Source organism: Taudactylus pleione, unplaced genomic scaffold (genome assembly GCF_031769625.1).
Source record: "Taudactylus pleione unplaced genomic scaffold, aTauple2 ptg000738l, whole genome shotgun sequence".
NCBI classification, from domain to species: Eukaryota; Metazoa; Chordata; class Amphibia; order Anura; family Myobatrachidae; genus Taudactylus; species Taudactylus pleione.
Window position 1 is genome coordinate 289490 of NW_028285140.1, and position 22080 is coordinate 311569.

A 22080-nucleotide genomic window follows, 5' to 3' on the forward strand; every position below is an offset into this window, starting at 1 on the left:
ACTGCCCAATGCAATGTTTTAAAACGGGCTGCGGCATAGTCACAGCTCTCATTATATTCCACAGTTGTGATAAGATTTAGACAGTTTCTAAAGTAACCCTAATGGTGCGTACACACGGTACGATTAAACAGGACGAATGTGTACATCACGCGGCCTCCTGCCTATGCCAGCATTGATTCATCAGCTTGACTATGTAATTTTATTGCACTCTTGGTAAGTGTATTGATGCGTTCCTGAGTAATACCTGGCTCCGCTCTGCGTGCAGTGCAGGATGTATTTCATTGCTAGAGGGTGCTCGCTGTCTCCTGCGAATGGGAAAGTTTAGCCATACTGTTTGCAGAATCTGAAGTACATCAGAAAATGTGTCTAATGTTAGCCGCTTGCTCCACTCAAGTTCTCCAGCACAATTATTGTGAATAAGGGACTATCTGATTTTTAAAAGCACGTTACACTAAAATCATTTAAATGCAGCCCAAAGATGGTATCTTTTTGGGGCAGATTACAGCTAAAACCCATCATAAGGTCTCAGTGAATGGCAAAAGCTCCCTTACACCCTACTGCAGATATCCCAGACTTACAGGTAAGTCCCCCCTAGTTACCGTGTAGGTGGATATAGAAGTTGCCACTGCCCCCTAATTCCTCAATGCCGCGAGGCGACTGCGATACAGAGATTGTTGTCGGGGAAGTTTTGTTTGGCAGGTAAATAAAATGACACAACACAAACCTAAAACATGACTCCGAGACTCATCTTATCGGATGATTAACGGACATTTGTCATCTCCATTATAATAACATTCACCGTTACAGTCACCAGAACTTATTTATTATGTTACAATAAATAGGAGCATTACAGTTAATGACGAAATAAAATAAAAGGACAATATTACACAGAACATACTCCTATAAAATATTAAAAATGTAATTCAAACAGTGGTCATTTTAAGTTGTAAATAATTGTATCAGCACAATCGCCATTTATGAAACAAAGAAAAAAATTATAATAAAAAGCACAATGTACAAAATGCGCACATTTCTATACAAAAATAGTTAAAATACATTCCAGGTAAACATAGTCCTTTATCTCCCTTCACGCCGGAGGGAGCGCGGGGGGGTGGCGAGCCGCAGCAGAGCGCACAGCAAGACCAGGGTACGGGCTAATGGGAGAATTATAACGCACAGGGCTTTGGCAGTAATGCTCAGGGCATCACAAATGTATCTTCTTCCAAATTATATTGCACTCCTAGGTTACGCTCAATACTATGACCCACCACCACTAAACTTATTTATTTTATACCTTCTATAGGAGAGTCGATATTCCATGTTTTACAAGATAAAGGTCAGACTGATGAGACGTTTGTAAAAATTATTCTATCCTGCAAATTTTTCCCATTGTTTAACTTCATTAATTGTAGAGAGCAAGCTGTTCGGTTCTTGAATAGGTTTACAGGCCAAAAGTGCTCCACCATAACCAGTCTCATCAAATAGGTGGAGATACTCTGCAGCCTAATGCTACCAAGAAGCCAGCAGACTGCCCCATAAACAGCCTGATGACCGACTGACCGACCCAAGTATAGGGCAGGAGGTCCCAGCGGTTATTTATCATGGGAAGATCGCAGGGCGCTCCGGATAGTTCTCAGCAGACTTGTGGGCGAGAACGGAGCCCGAGGTCACAGGAACAGATTAATCATAAATCGTTATCAAAGCTTCTGAGAAAGGACATTTGTCAGTCAGACAGGTCCTCCCACTGGGTGGGGAGGAAGTTAATTATATGTTTTACAAACGAATCATAATCTCAGTGAGGTAGATCGGGATTCGCAGCTAAATCTCGAGCGTTTCTATCTGGACCAAAAATTATTGCCAAGCAGAAATGAAATCTGGGGCAGATACAGCATGAATGTATTTATTTTATTAAAGATGCTGAAATAGGGATAGACCGAGGCGTTGTCAGGGTGTCGGCGTATATATACCCCCTGTCATGTACCAATGTGTCACAGTTTAAGGGTTCTCACTGTTGCTAGGTTACAGTCATGTCTGCCCTTTGTACTTTCTCACACCCATATCCCCCTCCAACCTCCAGATATGGGATCCAATGTTACTGCCAGCCCAATAGGAAGCAACTAGACATTTTTAAAAATCATGGTGAGTAAATAGAAAAGTAAGTGTGTGTGTGTGTGTGTATACACACACATTATGTATATATATATGTATATATATATATATATATATATATACACACACACACACACACACACACACTCTGTGAGACAACCCCCTCCTCTCTTTAGGGGTGCCCACTGAAAATGGGGCTCTACCCAGGATGGGTCAGATTTGGGAATAGGTTACAGAAGATCACGGCTGGCCCAGCATCCTGCTCCTATCAGGATACAGCTTTGGGCTGCTAACACAGGACGGGGGGCCTGATTCAGGAGGTGGAGGCTGCTGTGTCTCAGTCACAGCGAGCATCAGCCTGGCCCCAGCACAGTAACCTGTGTATGAGGGGGGGGGGCAAGCCCTGAAACACCCACTTTTAGTGTCTCGGCACACTAACACCATTCATCACGCATTGGGTGCACCATGCCTATGACAGGGGCAGCATCTCCTGAACATGGCCTCTGCGCCCGGGAACACAGCCGCTTTCACAGACACAAGCCACACGGCAATGCCCATCACCTTGCTGGCCCATTTCAGACACCGTCTATCCCGGTCACAATCACACTGTGCAACGCATGCGTCATAGGGGGATGTCGGGATTTTTGTGCGCAGTGGGAAATAATCGCTCAGTTACGGGAATATCGGCATTGCGTTACAATCGGCCCCAGAGACTCTGCAGATCAGCCCCAATAGTGATAACAGAGGAGAAGGGAGAACCCACAGTGAGGCTAAGAGGGCGACTACAACTCTACATCTGAAAATGGTGGCATTAGCCTATAATGAGAAAGGTCGCTTCCGTCACTGCAGGTAGTTCCACCATCGCTGGGCCGCCATAGGCCAACTTCTTATCTATAGCATATAAAGTCATGTGTAGGAATAGGTGTGGACCGTAACAATGTGTCATTCCCCAACACTACACCCATCTTGCTGCTCGTCCATAGCTGGGACTGTGAGAGGGCAATGGGGGCTCTGATCCCACCCCAGCATCGTATAGGCCCAACACACAGTTGTTCTAGGTGATCACTATTGCTTGTTGCAGGCCCAGCGCAGATCATGGAAGACTTAAACGAGCGGCTTCTATCCCCAGTATAAACCAATTCAATGGAAACAGACTCAGCTCTTCTCCCAGTAAGATTTGGAACATTGTGAAACTAAATCTTCCAAACAATACTGGAAAGTACAGCGTATACTTACTGGGCCACAGCTAGGCCTAAACTGAATTACTACAGCACCACAGTGGGAGAATTAAGTGGCATGCAATAGCCGGGGCAACACTAACCATGCGGCAGAATGGAGGGGTGAGGAAGCTGGTGCGGACAACACTCTGTAGCATTAGTAACAGGCGAGACCCCCACCCACCCTCTCTCTCTCTCTCTCAGGGTAATATTCAGTCTCTGCCTCAGCACTGGGTGAGCCATCATATAGAGATGCACAGAATTGCTCTTTGTTTCAGCCATGAAGATGCTGGATGAGACTATACATCTATATGCTGGAGTTTCTTTTAGTCGTGCTCCTGCAACCGAGACGTCGACAGACCTCTGTCCAGATTGTGAAAGCAAAGTCCGAGGTTAAATAAAGAAAAATATAGAGGAGGATTTGTTCTACTCCCATTTTTATCTCCATTAAGAAGAGGAATTATACAATGACAAGTCATGCACGAAGCACACAGCGGCTCCAATCACTGTTATAGCACCATGGTGTCACATTGCCGGGACAGTTACAGAGAAGCTCTGACCAGATCACCGCTCGGCTGCAGTTGCAACATTCAACAGCTAGGGAACCCGATGAGGCCTTTGAAGGCCTCCACAGAGATCGGGAGCGTTCCGTCTAGCAGCTGTTAAGAGTACATAGAGTAGAGACAGACCGACCACGAAATGGGAGTCCATGTTCTTTAGCGCCCCTACAATGAGGAACGCTAGTGAATCTCCTAATCATGCAACGGAGTATTAAAGTCAGGTGCAAAGATGGCCAGCAGCGCAGTTCTAAGGACGCACATCATGAAACACCATTTGCTACAGACACCGGCTCGGGAAGTCTCACGGGCGCTGCCATTAGGACACGACACACTGGCACGAGAGGCAGAGATGCAGAGCTTAAAGCAGAAGCCACGGTTCCATTAAAATAAAAAGAGGAAACAAATGCTAATAATTTAGTGTAATATACAAGAGGATCACGTTCCGGGAGGATTTCCGGTCACAGAATCAGACACTTGGGCTTGGATTTTCTCTTCTTCTTTTTCCCTTCCTTACTCATCTTCTCTTTGTGCTTTCGGATTTCTCGTACTAAGGTGTAAAAAGCATCATCAACACCCTAGAAAGAGGTAGGTGGGGGGAAAAAAATAAATAAAATAAATCCTTACATATAGTAGGTAAAACCAGGTTACAATCTTACATACCATACTATAGTTATGTAACGGGCATTTCATGCAAGCTGGAAGTAGCGCCATGAGCAATGTTCTGCAGATACTGGGTTGCAGCACTCAGTCAGACCAGGTATTAAGCGCCCAAAAAGACCACCACAGGAAGCAGATCTCAGCACGGAGGTGGACCATACAAAAGGTTTAACGCTAGGTATAAAGTATCTCCTGACCTACGCAACCAGCAGGAAATTACAGTCCAAAAAGGTGACAGCCTGGGTAAGCCGGTCACCTCGCTAAGGAACAGCCACAGACTGCAAAATGATATTACAAGTCAGAGGCACGCCACACGCCTTTCAATAACTTTAGCAGTTACTTTGACTCCCGTATAGTTACAGAGCAGCAAGACGCCTGGATGCGACTGTACAGTCAAGTGCATAAATATTGGGACATTAACAGAATTTTCATATTTTGGCCTCTAGTCACCACCACAATGTCTTTGAAATGACACAAACAAGATGTGCTTTACCTGCAGACTTTCAGATTTAATTTGAGGGTAATTCCATCCAAATCAGTTGAACGGTGTAGGAATTACAACGGTTTCTATATGTGACTCCCACTTTTTAAGGGGCCAAAAGTAATGGGACAAACTAAACAATCCTAAATCTAACTTTCACTTTTTAATACTTTGTTGCAAATCCTTTGCAGGCAATTACAGCCTGAAGTCTGGAACGCATAGACATCACCAGACGCTGGGTTTCATCCCTGGTGATGCTCTGCCAGGCCTCTACTGCAAATGTCTTCAGTTCCTGCTTGTTCTTGGGGCATTTTTCCTTCAGTTTTGTCTTCATCAAGTGAAATGCATGCTCAATCGGATTCAGGTCAGGGGATTGACTTGGCCATTGCATAACATTCCACTTTTTAGCCTTAAAAAACTCTTTGGTTGCTTTTGCAGTATGCTTCGGGTCATTGTCCATCTGCACTGTGAAGCGCCGTCCAATGAGTTCTGAAGCATTTGACTGAATATGAGCATATAATATTGCCCGAAACACTTCAGAATTCATTCTGCTGCTTTTGTCAGCAGTCACATCATCAATAAATACAAGGGAACCAATTCCATTGGCAGCCATACTTGCCCACGCCATGACACTACCACCACCATGCTTCACTGATGAGGTGGTATGTTTTGGATCATGAGCAGTTCCTTTCCTTCTCCATACTCTTCTCTTCCCATCACTGTGGTACAAGTTGATCTTTGTCTCATCTGTCCATAGGATGTTGTTCCAGAACTGTAATGGCTTTTTTAGATGTTGTTTGGCAAACTCTAATCTGGTCTTCCTGTTTTTGTGGCTCACCAATGGTTTGCATCTTGTGGTTAACCCTCTATATTCACTCTTGTGAAGTCTTCTCTTGATTGTTGACTTTGACACATATACATCTACCTCATGGAGAGTGTTCTTGATTTTGCCAACTGTTGTGAAGGGGTTTTTCTTCACCAGGGAAATAATTATTTTGTCATCCACCACAGTTGTTTTCCATGGTCTTCTGGGTCTTTTGCTGTTGCTGAGCTCTCCTGTGCCTTCTTTCTTTTTAAGAATGTTCCAAACAGTTGATTTGGCCACACCTAATGTTTTTGCTATCTCTCTGATGGGTTTGTTTTGATTTTTCACCCTAATGATGGCTTCACTGATAGTGACAGCTCTTTGGATCTCATATTGAGAGTCGACAGCAACTGATTCCAAATGCAAATGTCACACCTAGAATCAACTCCAGACCTTTTACCTGCTTAATCGATAATGAAATAACGAGGGAATAGCCCACACCTGTCCATGGAATAGCATTTGAGTTGATAGTCCCATTACTTTTGGCCCCTTAAAAAGTGGGAGGCACATATAGAAACCGTTGTAATTCCTACACCGTTCACCTGATTTGGATGTAATTACCCTCAAATGAAATCTGAAAGTCTGCAGGTAAAGCACATCTTGTTTGTTTCATTTCAAAGCCATTGTGGTGGTGACTAGAGGCCAAAATCTGAAAATTCTGTCAATGTCCCAATATTTATGCACCTGACTGTAGGTACACGGCGTACAGACAATTGGCATTTAGGGGCACTCAGAAATCTGTCCTTCTGATCCGACGTCACATTTTAGACCACATTACATTTAATCTCAGTAGTTTAAGTAGTAGTTAAATTAATAATGTAACCAATGAAAGACCCCCCATCTGTAATCACTTTAGAGTGGGCATTTTAAAACAAGCATTAAAAGTAAAGGCCCCCATACACCAGCAATCTGAAAACCACAATTGAACAATTTGAAGATTTGTTGCCCGATTTTAGGATTTCCCAATCTAGCAATCTGCGCCCCATACATTATATTACAGATCTTTTTCAGCGATCTGCAGATAGATTGCAGCAAACAGATCTGACAATCTTGAAAGGCTCCATTCTTTTACTAGTAACGGTCTGCAAATCATCTCCATACACTAGCAATCTACAGCCCCAATCCATCTGTGACATCCAACATGTTGGACAATCTGATTTAACAATTCCAATCACTTTTTGGTTGCGATCAGTGAAGCCCATACATTGCAAATTACAGAATTGCCACAATCCATTGCTGATGTATGGGGGCCTTTACAGCAAAGAAAGCTGGAGGCTGCTCATGCAGGCCTGGAGGGCCACCTGTTGCCCAGCACTAGTTTTAGGTCATGAGACCCCCACACTAGAGGTTCTTAAATTCCACCATTACAGTCCACATTTTAAAGGATATACATGCTTGAGCACAGGTGACTTAAGTAGTACCCCAGTCAATTTGATTTAACAGTCTGGACTCAAGCAGGGATATCCTTAAAACCTGGACTGTAATCGTGGAGTTTGGGAACCTCTACACTACACAACAGCGGCTGAAGGGTCAGCATGATGATTAATTAGACCACTGCCAGGAATCCTCACAGCCCCCCACCATCTGGCTGGTCCTCTTCTAGGACAGGTGCTTACTAAGGGGGGGGGGCTGCATCGTGACCACACAAAGAATAGGAGACAGAAGGTAAAGTGTCCATCAGATGAGGAGAACTTACCCGCTCACATTACAAGACATTTTTTTATTTTCACACAGCCAGGTGTCTTCTCTTCTTTGCTCATCTTTTTCAATCTGTACTGTCGGATTTCTCTCACCAATGTATAAAAAGCATCCTCCACTCTCTGCATTGTAAAACATAACTCCTTTAACACTTATTTACTGACACAGGTGAGGCTGAGGGGGACCCGCGGGGCTCAGCCCAACATCTACGACACCAAATCAGCATCTCCCTCAAATTACTCATCAATTAGAATCTTCATTCCACATCGTGTAACATTAACTCATCGGCCAGTTTTCCGTTCCTTAGTTTTTTTTTTAAGCAAAGGTTGAGGATTAACCATTTGAAACTGTACAATCAGAAAGCATAGGGCTTCTATTACTGAGGGAATTTTCATTTTGCAAATTGAAAAGTAAAATCAGATGCAATAAATGATGCACCAAAGTGGTCAGTTGCACGTACAACCGTCACACGAGCTAAAAGGCAGCCATACAGCCAGATCCAGACCCGCCACACGGTCAGCACCAAGTAACGGACTTAACAGGAGTGGCTGCATTTTATTTAGCGCATACACGAGGGAATAAGATAAACCAGATTCTCCTCCCACGGATTTGGTGGGGCATTACCCCAGGTGGGCTTTGGCGGGGCATTACCCCAGGTGGGATTTTAGTTCGGACGGATAGTCTTTGCTAGACCTTAAAAGTTTATGATCAGATAAGATTTGAAGGAGTTCTCAGATTTATATAGATTAATTTCATAGCGAAAGCCAGATTGTTTTATCAATGCAGAGAGGAGAGCAGTAGACAGAAGACCGACACCAAGGAGCAGCGAGGAGACCCCTGCCGTGGAACTTGTAACATGCACTTACATGGAGCCTCGGGATACATACAAGTCACTATGTCAACAGTGAGCCTGTCAAAATGAGAATGCACCATTACCCCTGACATGGGTGTAAGGCTACGTAAAGCATTTTAACTGTGCAGCCATTATAACATCACACATGCTGGTAAACCGCAGTGTCGGGATAATGGTCCCGGCGTTTTCATGGCGACATACTCACTGTTGAATAAATGACTACATACTGTACATGCTATGTGGTTATCTGCATGGGCTCTCTCCCGTGTGAGCGTCACTGTTGCTTTGGAACGAGCGCCAGGCTCAACGGTTTGTGAACTTAGCAGAGATTCCGATACTGGGAAACCACAGCCGCCCCGCAGTCCTGTAATAGCGGCACCAGCGTAGATGGCCGGAGCGTTTTATTTATAGGGTCAGCCCCCGGAGGTTTCCCTCTCTATCTGCTCATGGACAGAAGTGCTACTTACACTAATAAGCAACAGCGGTCACAGCGGAACGTTACCCTTCAGATTTACTACACAGGAGGCACCTAATGGGGAGGGGTCTCCAAATGGTCTCATTTATCAAACAAGCAAAGTTTATGGAGTGAAAATAAAAAAGATAATCACATTTCATAATCACTGGAAAATCAAACATGCGACAGAAGATTTGTGAAGGAAGACCCAGTACGTCCAAACCACATGCCGGTAAGGAGTGACCCCCCCCTCTACGTATGAGAGTAAGTCTGGGGGACAGGACAGGTAGGCTCAGCAAGTATCCCCCCCTCTCCCAGCTTCAGCACTTGGCACCCACTTAGTGATGGGGATGTGTAGTAAAATATAGAAGCCCTACACTAATGAGCCCCAACAAGGGAGAAAGTAATTAGGCCAGGTACGTCTCCAGACTAGCCTCGTGTAAGTCTTCTAATTAGTCATCCCAAATTTTTGCTTAATTCCACATTAATGGACGGACCGGAAACGCACACAGGGCTGTGACTTATACAGTGTACACGGTCTCCCAACCTTCTGGGTTACATTATGACAAGGAAGAGAGTCTGGTTAGGCAGGATCTAACACACAAGCCAATGTAACGTGCAGCTATAACAATAAGACGGAATGACTGACAGTTACGGGCTTTTGTTAGAGCCGCCGACGCTCAGAACCAGGAGTCAGCGCCGCGCTGTATGTTACCTGTCTGGTTTTCGCTGAGGTCTCGATGAAAGGAATGCCGTAACTCCGTGCTAGGTCCTGAGCTTGCTTGGTATCTACCGTTCTAGAAGGTAAGTCACATTTATTGCCGACTAACACCATAGGGACGTCCTCCGAATCCTTCACCCTCTTTATTTGTTCTCTGCGGGGGAAGAGACGATACAGTAACTCAGTCATCAGGCAGGAAGGAGCGCCAACAATGCGTCAGACATAATGCACATATTCCAGCCGCTACACCGCAATCAACAGCTCAGAAAGCTTTAAATCCCCTTTACCATATTGTATCTGTACAGGAAAGTCTGAGGTCCCTTAGAGATAGCCGCAGGGGGTTAGGTTAGGTACCCCTGATGGGGGGGGTAGCTTTAGGCACTAACGGGGAGGTTAGGGTGCAGGGCTGCCAACCATCGGGATGTCGGTACTCTGACAGCCGGCATTATATACCCATTCCAGGGGGATACAGGAGCAAGAGGAGGCTGATACTAGGAGGGGTGTGAGGTCAGTAAGAGGGCAGAGCAATGTATTAATCCTCCAGTGTTGGGTTATTACCTCCTCTTATACCACCAACATACGTGTCAGAGCCACAGTAACAGACAGTAGTACAGGAGCCATTCTTAGTGCCCATTACAGAATCTATACATTACCTATAATGGTGAATGTCCTCAAAGGATTTAGTGTTATTAATGGCAAACACACATAGGAAGCCCTCTCCTGTCCTCATGTACTGGTCTCTCATCGCACTGTATTCCTCTTGCCCTGCAGTGTCCAGAATGTCCAGCAGGCAGGTCTCTCCATCGATGACCACCTGCTTCCGGTACGAGTCCTGCAGGGAACGCGGAGGTTACAGAACAGGAAGACAGACCACCCAACCGCATACACGAGGCGCCATCAGCAGTGCCGCGGCTCTTACCTCTATAGTGGGATCATACTCATCGACAAAATGGTTCTGTATCAACTGTATCGTCAAAGCGCTCTTCCCTACGCCTCCAGCGCCGACCACCACCAGTTTGTATTCCGTCATTTTCAATCGATCTAGAAGCAGTAAGGTAGAAACGTTAATTAAATTCAATTTCAGGACAGTCAATCAGGAAGACCTGTTCTATTAATACCCAAACCACACTGTGGTGCCACAGGGCTCCAATATCAGCCCAAACATGCACTCTCCCCCCCACGTGGCAAACAGTCTCCCCCCGCCCCTGCAGCTGGAACTGTGCAAGAGTTCCAAGCAAGGACTAGCTGCTCCCAGGTATAAATGTATACTACAGGCGAAACACAGTACAGAGCCCATTATGCCTAATGTTAATACAGTCTGAAATCGCTCAAATAGTTAGTAAAATCATTCATCTGATAAATCTGACCGTGTGTATGCACCATTAGACAGACAATAGGTCGACACAAAAATGGCCGACATGATATTTTTTTTTTTCCTAGCCCTAATCTTCACCCTAACCCTCTCTCCTGGTGCCTAACTCTAACCGTCAGGGTAGGTGCCTAACCCTAAAAACAAAAAAAATTATATGTCGACCATTTTTTTTTGTATCAACCTTCTCACTGTGGTCAGATCATGGCCATGTACAGGAGCTGGATAGCAGTGGTCACCTTACAAAGTATATCTAATATCCCCCATACTCAGGCATTGCTCTCGCTCTGCGGTGGGGACAGACTCACTGACACGCAGCTTCTAGAATGATCCTGGATTAGTTCTTAGCCATTATCTGCATGGTGGATCAAGAACGCAAAAAAGGTCAAATTCCCAGCACTTCATGGAGGGGGGGGGGGGGGGGGGCTCTGGGACAGCAACTCTGGTTTTAGCATGAAGTAAAGATTAACTTAAACAGCGGAGAGCTGTCACCTTGGACTCCTCATTGCACCTGACTCCAGCCCTGTGCACGAGACTCCAAAGTCTCCGAGCAGTCTCCTTGCTGGCAGTCAGGTCGCAGCGCGTGATCTCAGGACCTCGGGCTGCTGTGCGGAGACCAGGAAAACCTGGGCCTGGAGCTCATCATCGGACTGGAGGCATATTCCTATTTTCGTCTGACCAGAGGCTGGGCGTAGCACTGTATAATTGTAGTACATGCAGTCATTCATTGCAGAAATACGGAGTAAAAATAGCCGTAGCCCAGTTTCTTTTGGATGGTCAGAAATATCACTGAAAGCTTCTCTACAGATAGATACAAAGAGTGGATGAAATGATGCACAATGGCTGCTCTATGTAACTCGCCTTATAGCCTCTCATTAGCTCCAAGTGGTGCGCAGTGCGAGCCAGAGAGCGCCACACACAGATTGCGGGGAAGGTGAGAAGGCTTCATTTACACATGGAGGAATCTCACCCCTAAGCCAATAACTTAGGCCAGGCATCAATGTCTCCTGCTGGAGATTACTAGTGCACCCGTCCCTAAAACGTGACAAAGTGATTAACCTTGGTGCCTCCCAGGGCTAAAGTAATGGGTTCGATACGGACCTGGGGAACATCTGTGTGGAGTTTGTATGTTCTCCCAACAGTATTTTTAAATCTGGGTACTTTGGTTTATTTCCCAGGCTCCTCAGACATACTGGGGGGTTAACAGGCTCTTGATGAACCCAAACTTCGTGTCTGAGTATTAGGTGATATAGGAGGGAATTCGCTAATTGACCCTCCTACCCCAGGACTATCCAATTCGCCCCAAAGCGCAGCCATATGCCACACGAATGAGGGATTTTTTTTTTTCCCCCAGGACCTCAGCAGTCTTCTCAAAAATACCCAGTAACGAGCCTGTTTTGGGGAATCTGACAGTGAAAACACATAGATAGGTCTGTGAACTTATCACATATTCTATATATTTGCCCAGTAATTGATTTTTTTTGGGAGGGGGGGCAGGGGCTCCGATTGAATTGCCCAAATTTACAATATGTGTGAGAGGGTCACGCTTTTTGTCCCCGAAAGACTATCGGGGTTAATTGAACTCCCCCCATAGAGTGTAAGCTCCACTAAGGCAGAAACTATATATTTGCTGGAAAGTCCTGTGTAGCTCTATATAACTAACAGGCGACAAATTCCAGTTTTGGGAAATGCCGCCCCTGTCCATTCTGTCTGCAATCTCGTGACAAGTACAACTCTGCCCCTCTGTCCCTAGGACTCAGCCATTATACAGAGACACCGGCATTCGCTCATTGCTGCAGCGACGTTTCATGCAAGACTGAGGCAGAGAGTATTTTAAACACAGTCAGGTTTTTCCGACAGAGGATCCAGTTACTACAGGAGAGGATTGTAAACAGGGTTTGTGGTGTAAGGGAACAGCCTGGTGTGTACAATACATAGACCCATGACAACGTGCTAGGAGCTATAACTCACCTGTCTCTGGGTTCTGCTGTCACCATATGAGGTTACAGGAGAGGACTGCAAACATACTAATACTACAAGGAGGGACATCGCATGCTCCCTATCACACTATCTGTCCTATGATTCCAGGCAGGCTCACTGGCTGCCAGCAAATATCCCAGCGATTAAACAGGGCACCAGCAGGATGGCGGATCAGGGCTCGTTCTGCCGTACGCTCAGGATCGGCTTCCCGCAGAGTCCCAGCGTGGGCTTTAGGCTCCTGAACAGCAGGGGGACATGAAGGCATATACTGTAATCTAACCCAGTGTTTCCTCAGGGACCGCTAACTGTGCATGTTTTCCTGGTAACCTCACAGAAATCACATGCGACAGCCAGTAATGAGTGCACCAACTAGGAGATCTGGAAAACATGCAGTGTTAGTGCGCCCTGAGGAAGGATTTTGGAAAACAGATCTAACCAATTCAAATCGCCAGGGAGCAAATATAAAACACTAATAAACCATCACACACTGCAAAACGCAAAAAATAGGAGCAGGTGACAAACACAGGGATTTCCTACAGCAGTGTCAGGAGACGTCTTCTAAGCCCGGCGTTAGGACATTCATCGGTTGCACCGAACGCCAAATATCTGCTGCGCAGGAATACACCGGAATCACAGAAGCGCAGAACAATATATGAACTAAGCATTCAGGTGTGCACACAAGTTAGTAAACTGGAACATTTTAAATGTTTTTCTCCAACGTAAACAACAAGACTGAATGTGGGAGGTTCACAATTCCCATTAAGATAAGAAACTTTTAGGGATTGAGCCACTTAACACTCATCAAAGGCTCCCCCCCCCCCTCCATACACACTCCCCAAAGCGCCCCCACCTCCCTACACACTCACCAAAGGCTCCCCCCCCTCACACACTCACCAAAGCCCCCCCCCTCCCTACACACTCACCAAAGCCCCCCCACCTCCCTACACACTCACCAAAGGCTCGCCCCCCCTCACACACTCACCAAAGCCCCCCCACCTCCCTACACACTCACCAAAGGCCCCCCCGGGATCGGTATTTCCGGTGGTTCAAAACCAGACGTCGGCAGACTGGCAATGAAGATCCCGTCGGGTAAGTATTTCAACTATTACTAACCTAAACTCCCCCCCCCCCCCTCCAACCCTCCCTTAGGGGTGCCTAATCCTAACCTCCCTTGTAAGTGCCTAAACCTAACCCGCCCCTTGCCCGCAGCCTAAACCTAAGTCTCCCGGGGGTGTGTCTAACCCTGACCTCACCTCGGGGGTGCCTAACCTTAAACCCCCCCCCCTACCCTAACCCTCCCGGGGGGGGGGGGGTCTAATCCCAAATCCTCCCCCCCCTCCCCGGGAACCCCTAACCTAACACCCCCACTGCATGGCTGTCCGCGCCCGGCTTACTTTCGAATGGTATGCCGGGCTCCCGACGTAGGTAAAGTGACAGGCGTCGGGATTTCTACACCTGTCATTAGACCCCTGCCGGGATTAGACAGTCGGGAAGCCAGCCGTCGGATTCCTGACTGCATCCCCTCCTCCCTACACTGGTCTCAATAACAATGGACAGAGCACCGGCCAGACCGCTGTCTGCAGCAAGGGGAAGGCTGCGATACTCTAATAGGATCACATGACCACAATGTATGCAGAGACGTACGTAGGCTGATATACCAGATTATTAAACATGAGAGAGAGCAGACGACGAACACCCACAACCTTCACACTAAACAAGGGGATTTCTGTACAATGACTATATTGTGGATGCATGGCGCTGAAGAACGCTTACATACAGGTCATTGATCTATTCCTTTTCTGTTAAACTAGGCCTTTAGCGCGCTTCTTGCGCTACTGACTGAGACGCACGCACGCAGTATATCAACTGGTAAAGGCAAGAACACAAAAACAGAAGTTCAGATACAGGACCACTGAAGGCCACGCAGGGTATTCAGTCTCAGATGAACCAGAACATACGGCTGATATACAATTAGAATTATATCTGTAACATACGCAAGGATCTAAAGAGCGCAAGGATTTTTTTTGGGGTGGCCTCGGAGATTTCTCCACCTCTGCATGAACAAAACATCAAGTCAGACTCATGTTTAAGAGAGAGCGTCCGTAATAACCAAAATAAGGTGACGACGAACCAGATACATTGATGGCGTCCGTTTGTTGGGAAGCCTCCATGAGGTAAATAAAGAGTCTTACGTAGAAGGCAGAGACTACTAGAGGAGACACCTGCAGCTCCTGCTCAGACAAGGACGTGTGTCAGACAGGTGTACGAGGTGTGGTAACCTGTTCCGCAAGCTCTCACGCGTTCTGCAGAGAAGTATGAGAAAGGCCAATGTACACTAGCAGCCTACACCAAGGGCTCCGGCTGGAAATCACCGCTGACGTAGGAGGCCTCCAGCTGACCACGCCGGCACAGGACAATGGCCCTTTTCACACTCTGATCTCATCATTGTAATATGTCCACATCAGGATATTTAATGTCAATGTTTTTTTTCCTTTAAGCTAACTTTTTCCTAGCAGGGACCCCATTTACATTCTTTAGTTTTAACGGGGAACATTGTGCCACAAATGACTTCACAAAAAGACACGATCCTCGGAAACCAGCAGCTCCGAACTCTGTATAACAGATCCCATCCCAGTGGTCACCCAATGCCACACTATTCAAGGTCATAGAGAAAAGAGGATTATTAGGGGATACAGCCAGAGAGCCACGTTTGGTATGAATTCCCTAATATATTTTCTGTGTATAACAGTTTATTCTGCTCGTTAATGGGAAGGAACAAGAAAGGAGAGAAATTACTACCCGAAAAAGTAACTATTCATGCTCACAGACAGGAACGCAAGGTTTAGGGTTACAGTCCATAAGATCCAAATGGCAACGCACAATTTCCAGCAGAAGCATTACACACAGGAAGTGTGGGGTGCATAGAGGAGATGTTTAATATTAAAAAAAAATAAAAAAAAAAAAAAATTGTCAAGTCCTTAATTTTTTCTTTTACAAAGTGTACACAAGCTCCTGTCAGAGGTTCCCCTCCTAGAGGGTCCTACCAGCACATTTCCATGTGCGCACCAGACTCTGCTCAGGGAAACATGAAGGGGGCGTACTGTGCAGGAAACGTCTCATCACATCAGATGTTCAAAATCCAACCAATTACTTTTAGAATTAAAGGTTGATATTTTTGCGCAGTGGGAATGTGCGTGTTCCCCTCCATCTCCATTTTGGGGGGTGATTCAATTCAGCGCGATGTTGAATAGACCAAGGAAGGAGTTTCCGGAGCTATTCAACTGGCCGCGCTGTTTAGTCCGACTACAACCGCTCAAGTCAGAGAATGCCTCAAGTTGGGTGTTAAGTACTGGTAACCGGCGTTCTCCAACTAAAGTTCCAACGCAAAGCTATTAGCGCTGCACTAAGCAGGCAAATTACATTGAGGCCGGCACTTAAGTTGGATTTTCGCTCGCACCTCAGAAGTGTCAGAGCAGAAATCTCCTATTTGGACTTAACAGCGCAGTTAGAATAGCGCTACACGATGTAATGCATACACAACACACATTTTAACGATTTGTTGTTCAGATGTGTCGGAATAAGCCAAATCGTTACAGTCTTGCAAATCGTACGGCTGTTCCCTCACAATTTTAAGTTTAATTCTGGTAACACATTTGGGCCGGATTCAGCAAGGATAGCGACTGCTAAAGTGTACACCAACGGCCGATTGTTGCATACTGCGCATGCATCGCAGTGCGCAAATGCCTCACTGCGATCGGGACTGCCGTTGCATGCATGGATTAGCCACTGTGATGGCATACGCAGTTCAAGCGCTCACTGCGTACAGGAAGGTTAGCAATTTCTGAGTAAGGTCTGACCTGGTGTAATTGTGCCTAAGGCTCCGATGTTACCGATGTTTTCGCTGGATTGCAAGGTATTACGGATGGGAGATCGGGGAAGTGGGTGTCTTGATATTGGCCTGCGATTGCATTCATTAGCTTATTTTCGCAGAACTGCATGTGCAATCGCGATCTGTGCCGAATCATGCACTATATTGTTAGTGCAGCTGACGAGCAACATATCGCAAAGATTGTCGGCTTGTGTATACACACACTATAGCCTGGAATGACGTAATTCACAGATATATTGTTTCAGCCACACAAAACAGCAGATGCGATATATCATGTGTATCTGCCAGTGCGTACAGGTGACCCACCAACCCGTACACTAACCGCAAGCACCGCCAACACTGACATCACAACTGGGCAGCATTTAAATTAAACGCTCGCCTACTTGTGATGTATGGCCAGATATAGCGAGTGGCCGATTGGTAATCGTGTATTCTCACCAAATTGGTCACTCAGTCTGTGAGGGCAGTTGGTCAGTCGCTTAAAGGCGTGTACACACTGGGCGATTAAAGTGGACGACTGAACGATATAGTTATCGATCACTTTATCGTCCATTTTTTACACCAAAACAATGAACGATAATGCGCGTTCCCGCGGATCGTTCGTCATTCATCGGGTAAACATACAGGCCAACCTGATGATATAGTCAGGTTGCTGCATGTTGGGGAATGGGGGAGAGAGCCCGGCGCTGAACGATATCGTTAATGATATTGTTCAGCAGGTGTGCTCAATGTCATGAACGACATTGAGCACACCCTGCCAGGGACACACTAGACGATATCGCTCAGGGAGCATATCGTCCAGTGCGTATGCTCCTATGTGTGTATCGAGCATAATAAACAGCGTACAGAGGGCCTGATTCAAACGCACTCGCAAGCGGGTTGATGGTCGGCCAGTGCACGAGCCCCAGAGCGAGTGAGAACTTCACTCGCTACAAAACGGGGCGGCTGTCGATGTTGATTGACAGCTCGTCCAGTTTTGTAGGCGGGGGGTGGCTGGACAAACGGAGGCGTTCCCGAAGGAACGCCTGCTGTTTGTGGGCGGCCCTAGCAACATAATTCGTGATGTCAGTAGTGAACTTCCTGCTCTATTAGAGCAGGAAGTTCACCCGGGCTTGTGGGAATAGAGACCCTACCACAAGGGTATCATTGCAAGCCCGATGGTCGCGACCATCACCAGGCTGCTCGCAAAAGCTGTGGGTGGTCACCTATGCGAGCGGCCTGGAGGCAGATTTTTTTTTTTTTTTTAAATCCACCCCGATTCAGAGCGAGCACCTCTGAAATCAGGCCCAGAGTCCCACACAGCCCAGTCCGCTCAGCAACAGGCTATGGCGCACAGATAGCAACGCCGCTTCTGCCCAGCCAATGCGCCTCACATGTAATACAACAGATCGCAGGGTTCATGGCCTAAGCCAAAGCTATGCAGCCTCAGGTGCCGCATAGGGAGCCCTTCTAACCTTCAAAAGGGCCACGCGACGCTCTTACGGACGGCAGTAAGGAATAAATTTGACCAATTGAGGCACCAATCTGTAATAAGATGTCCGCAGGCCTTTTACATAAGCATCACACGAGCAAAATAACCTAATATTAACAATAAAGCAGGAATCAGCCATTGGGTGCAAGTGAGGGCTCGGAGGGCTGCGTGTGGCCCCAGGGCCACCTTATGCCCATCACTGGCCTAAGCACAGCTGGGAAAGACAAGACAGCGCAACAGAGGGAACGCAGCACAAACTACAAGGCCAGGTACCACCGCAGCCAAGTATCCCACAGGTAAGGGGCAAGTGTGTGTATAATAATAATAATAATAATAATAATAATAATAATAATAAGATAGATATATAGGAGATAGAGAGATATATCAAACATTCTCCTGGGAAGCTTTTGGGGGTACAGGAAGTTCCCCTGATGACTCCAGGCCTGAGGCTCATCCTTATACCACCAGATCTCATAGAGGACACCCCAGGGTGCCTACAGGGGAGGTCACCCCGACATTATCCCCAGCGCCCCCGGCTACCAGCAGCAGCCCCCCATGATGAGAGCCCCGGATAATAAGCGGAGGGCGGGGATGGTGCAGCAGTAGCAGCACAGGGCTAATGGGGGCTCTGGTGCCGCAGTGGGAGGCAGGAGCCGCCGTACCCCGCACACACTGCAGCACCGGCAGGGAGGATCCCCGGCCACTCACCAGCTCAGCAGGCGGATCACGGCTGCATCTCTGTACCGGAGCGGGGAGCCGGGCCCGGGAGGGACGATCAGGGGCAGAGAGAGTCCCAGGCGCAGGGAGAGTGCGGAGTCCTGAGCACCAGGCCGGGCGAGCAGCAGCCGGAGACTCCCAGGGGCTCTTTAAATACGATCTATAAATATTACAGCCGCTCCGTCTGACGTCACCGCAAAGCGGCCCATGCCATTGGCCAGCGGGAGGGGTCTCAGCTTAGGTGACCACGCCCAGCGCCGCAAGCCGCTCCTCCGACACGCCCTGTTCTGAGCGACCGGCGGGGATGCGCATAGCCGCACACACACGGGGGCGCGCATTGGCGGGAGCGAGCACAGTCACTAGTAGCCACTAGTAGTGACTAGGTAAATATGGCGGGAACAGCTGACTGGCAGCTTCTAGTATGCTGGCCATACACTAATACAGTGGTTCTCAAATTCGGTCCTCAGGACCCCACACAGTTCACGTTTTCCAGGTCACCCAGCAGGTGCACAGGTGTATTCATTACTCACTGACACATTTTGAAAGATCCATAGGTGGAGATAATTATTTCACTTGCGAATCTGCGAGGAGACCTGGAAAACATGCACTGTTTGGGGTCCTGAGAACCGAGTTTGAGAACTTGTGCACTAGTACGACCAACATAATGGGGCTTATCCACTAGGCGATCTGAAAGTCTAGCGTTCAGACCTTCAGGTCGCCGAGGTGCGTTGCCCGCACTGGACGGCGTTCACTGAACGTCATTCAGTGCAGGAGCCCGACCTCCTCTCTCTGAGCATGCCGAACCTGACGAGCGTTGACGGACATGTTCAGTAGATAGTCGGGGTCGGCAAAGACCCAGCGCGCACGCGCAGCGCTGGTCCTTGCCGGCTATCCATTACCCGACTTTGTGAACAATGGGACCAAAACCTCCTGGTTTTGGTCGGATTGTTCACAAAGTCGTGTAATGGATGCAGTGTTCTCTCCAGAAATTTTTTCCAGCCGGGTGGCATCCAAAAGTAGCCGGGTGGGGGCCTTCGCAATTATGCGCGCGCTGGGAAAAGGGGTATCTCCCTTACTAATCCAGCCCGACAGGTCTCAGGCTGCTGCCCCACTGGCTCTCAGTCAAAAGTGCCCATTATGCAATGCCCCCTGTATTTGTGCCCTTTATACAGTGCCCCCTGTAGTTTTCCCCTATATGCATTGCCCCCTGTAGTTTAGCTTTGCCCTTGTGCAGTGCCCCCTGGCTGAAGTAGTGCCCCTTTGTAGTGCCCCAGACTGGTCCCTTATGTAGTGCCCCCAGGTTTAAATAGTGCCCCTTAGGCAGTGCCCCCAGACTGGCCCCTTATGCAGTGCCCCCAGGTTTAAATAGTGCCCCTTAGGCAGTGCCCCCAGACTGGTCCTGGCCCCAGCCCAGAACCTTTAATTGCTGGCCGCTCGCGCTCCCACTCCCGTTGCCTCGCGCTGACTGGATCTAACTTGATCCAGCAGGCGCGCGGGGCAGGCTCCTCACGTCGCGGGTGACGTCATGACGTCACCTGCGCAGTGCATCACTGGGAACGCTGGCCTCTGAAGCGATCGGAGGCTTCTTTAGCCTCCGGTCACTTCAGAGGCCAGCGTTCCACAGCAGGGGTCGGCGGGGGAAAGTGCCAGGTGGTACGCTGTATCTGCCGGGTGATGCGCCTGCAGAAAACAGCCTGGGTAGAACACTGTGGATAGGCCCCTTTAGATAAGATTCATCTTACGATTTCCCTTGAATTCCCCGGAGCTCCCTGGCAGTCCCGGCCACACGATTTTGTGCTTATTTCACATACGATCTGTCGTACAATCACTCTTCCCTTTACGATGGATCGTGAGACGTTTGATCGTGTGCCTCACATAAAAACATGCAATCATGCAATAGATTGGCCTTAAATTTAAATAGAGGGCTGGGCTTCACTGGGGGGGGGGTATAAAAAATTTAGCTCTGTGCAGGCTTGGATTTTACCCTGCTGAACGCTCCAGATTGCTAGCTACTGTGCATTGCTTTTGTCACGGCCAGGGTATTTCAGCATGGCGCTAGGCGAGTGTTACCTGTGAGGTCATTGTGGCGCGGGCTGTCTGGTGGCGGAGCTGGTGTCTGGCGGGGGGCTTTGGCTGCGCGCATTGTTGTGCGGGCCTGTTGTCACTGTGCGCTGGTAAGGCCTGGCTGCGTCTCCATTCCGTTTGGCATGGGCGCCGCCATCTTGCCTTCTGGCCATGTGATGCGGCTGGCCAATCCTGGTGAGTCACATGTTCCCTCCGGCCAGTAACAGCACGGCATGGGGTATTTAGGAAGGGTCAGTGCCTTCCTTCTTTGCCAGTGCAACGTGTATCTCAGCCTAGCTGAGAGGGAGTTCTCTGTGCTTACCTGTTCCTGTGAATTCGCTGTCGGCCAGTCTGCCTGTCAGCTCCTAGCTCCCACTGGACTAACCCGCTTCCTCCATCACCCTTGCCCATACCTGAGTGCCTGAGCCTGCTGACATCCTGCGCTTCTGTTCACTATCTGCAAACCTGGCTTGATTATTTTTCAGTTCACTACCTGCAAACCTGGCTTGATTATTTTCAGTTTCACTACCTGCACACCTGGACAGCTCTAATTATTTCTACTTGGACATTAACCCTTCTACTCCACCACAGAACTCTTGTGCACATTTATATATTCCTGGACTTTTATTTACTGCCATTATATGTCTACTCAAGCACTTATTAAAAATCCTAGTTTTATTTTCAAATCTGCTTCTGTGTTTGCTCCTGCTACCACCCGGGTCCACAAACAACCCAGAACATCACAGTTTGCACTGGCCCCATGGAGCCGGCCATGGATCAGGAGTCAGGAGTGGATTTATTTTGGTGCATTTCTGGTAGTTTAGAAAATCTGGAAAACATGCAGCATCAGATGGCTCAATTTCTGCAAGAGATGTCCAAGCGACAGGATAGTTTGCAAACTTCCTTTTCTACCCCTGAAGTACCAGCATCTACATCCGCATCAGCGCCTGGGAATACAGGAGGCAGATCATCTCC

General features: G+C 47.8%; 1 protein-coding gene across 3 annotated transcripts; it reads right to left on the reverse strand.

The window, feature by feature from the left end:
- Window positions 1–801: 801 nt before the first annotated feature.
- KRAS (KRas proto-oncogene, GTPase) lies at window positions 802–19203 on the reverse strand. Of its 3 annotated transcripts, XM_088457103.1 has the most exons (7): window positions 19033–19203; window positions 10535–10656; window positions 10269–10447; window positions 9610–9769; window positions 7594–7709; window position 6451; window positions 802–4461 (listed from the first exon to the last, which is right to left on the reverse strand). In XM_088457103.1, exons 2-7 carry the CDS (start codon window positions 10643–10645, stop codon window positions 4345–4347), a joined length of 684 nt encoding a protein of 227 aa, XP_088313229.1. In that variant the 5' UTR covers window positions 10646–10656; window positions 19033–19203; the 3' UTR covers window positions 802–4344. The 3 variants fall into 3 exon arrangements, with proteins under 3 accessions (XP_088313229.1, XP_088313228.1, XP_088313227.1); XM_088457101.1 differs by lacking the exon at window position 6451 and having other exon boundaries at window positions 4291–4461; window positions 7586–7709; window positions 19033–19202; XM_088457102.1 differs by lacking the exons at window position 6451; window positions 7594–7709 and having other exon boundaries at window positions 19033–19199.
- Window positions 19204–22080: the final 2877 nt, after the last annotated feature.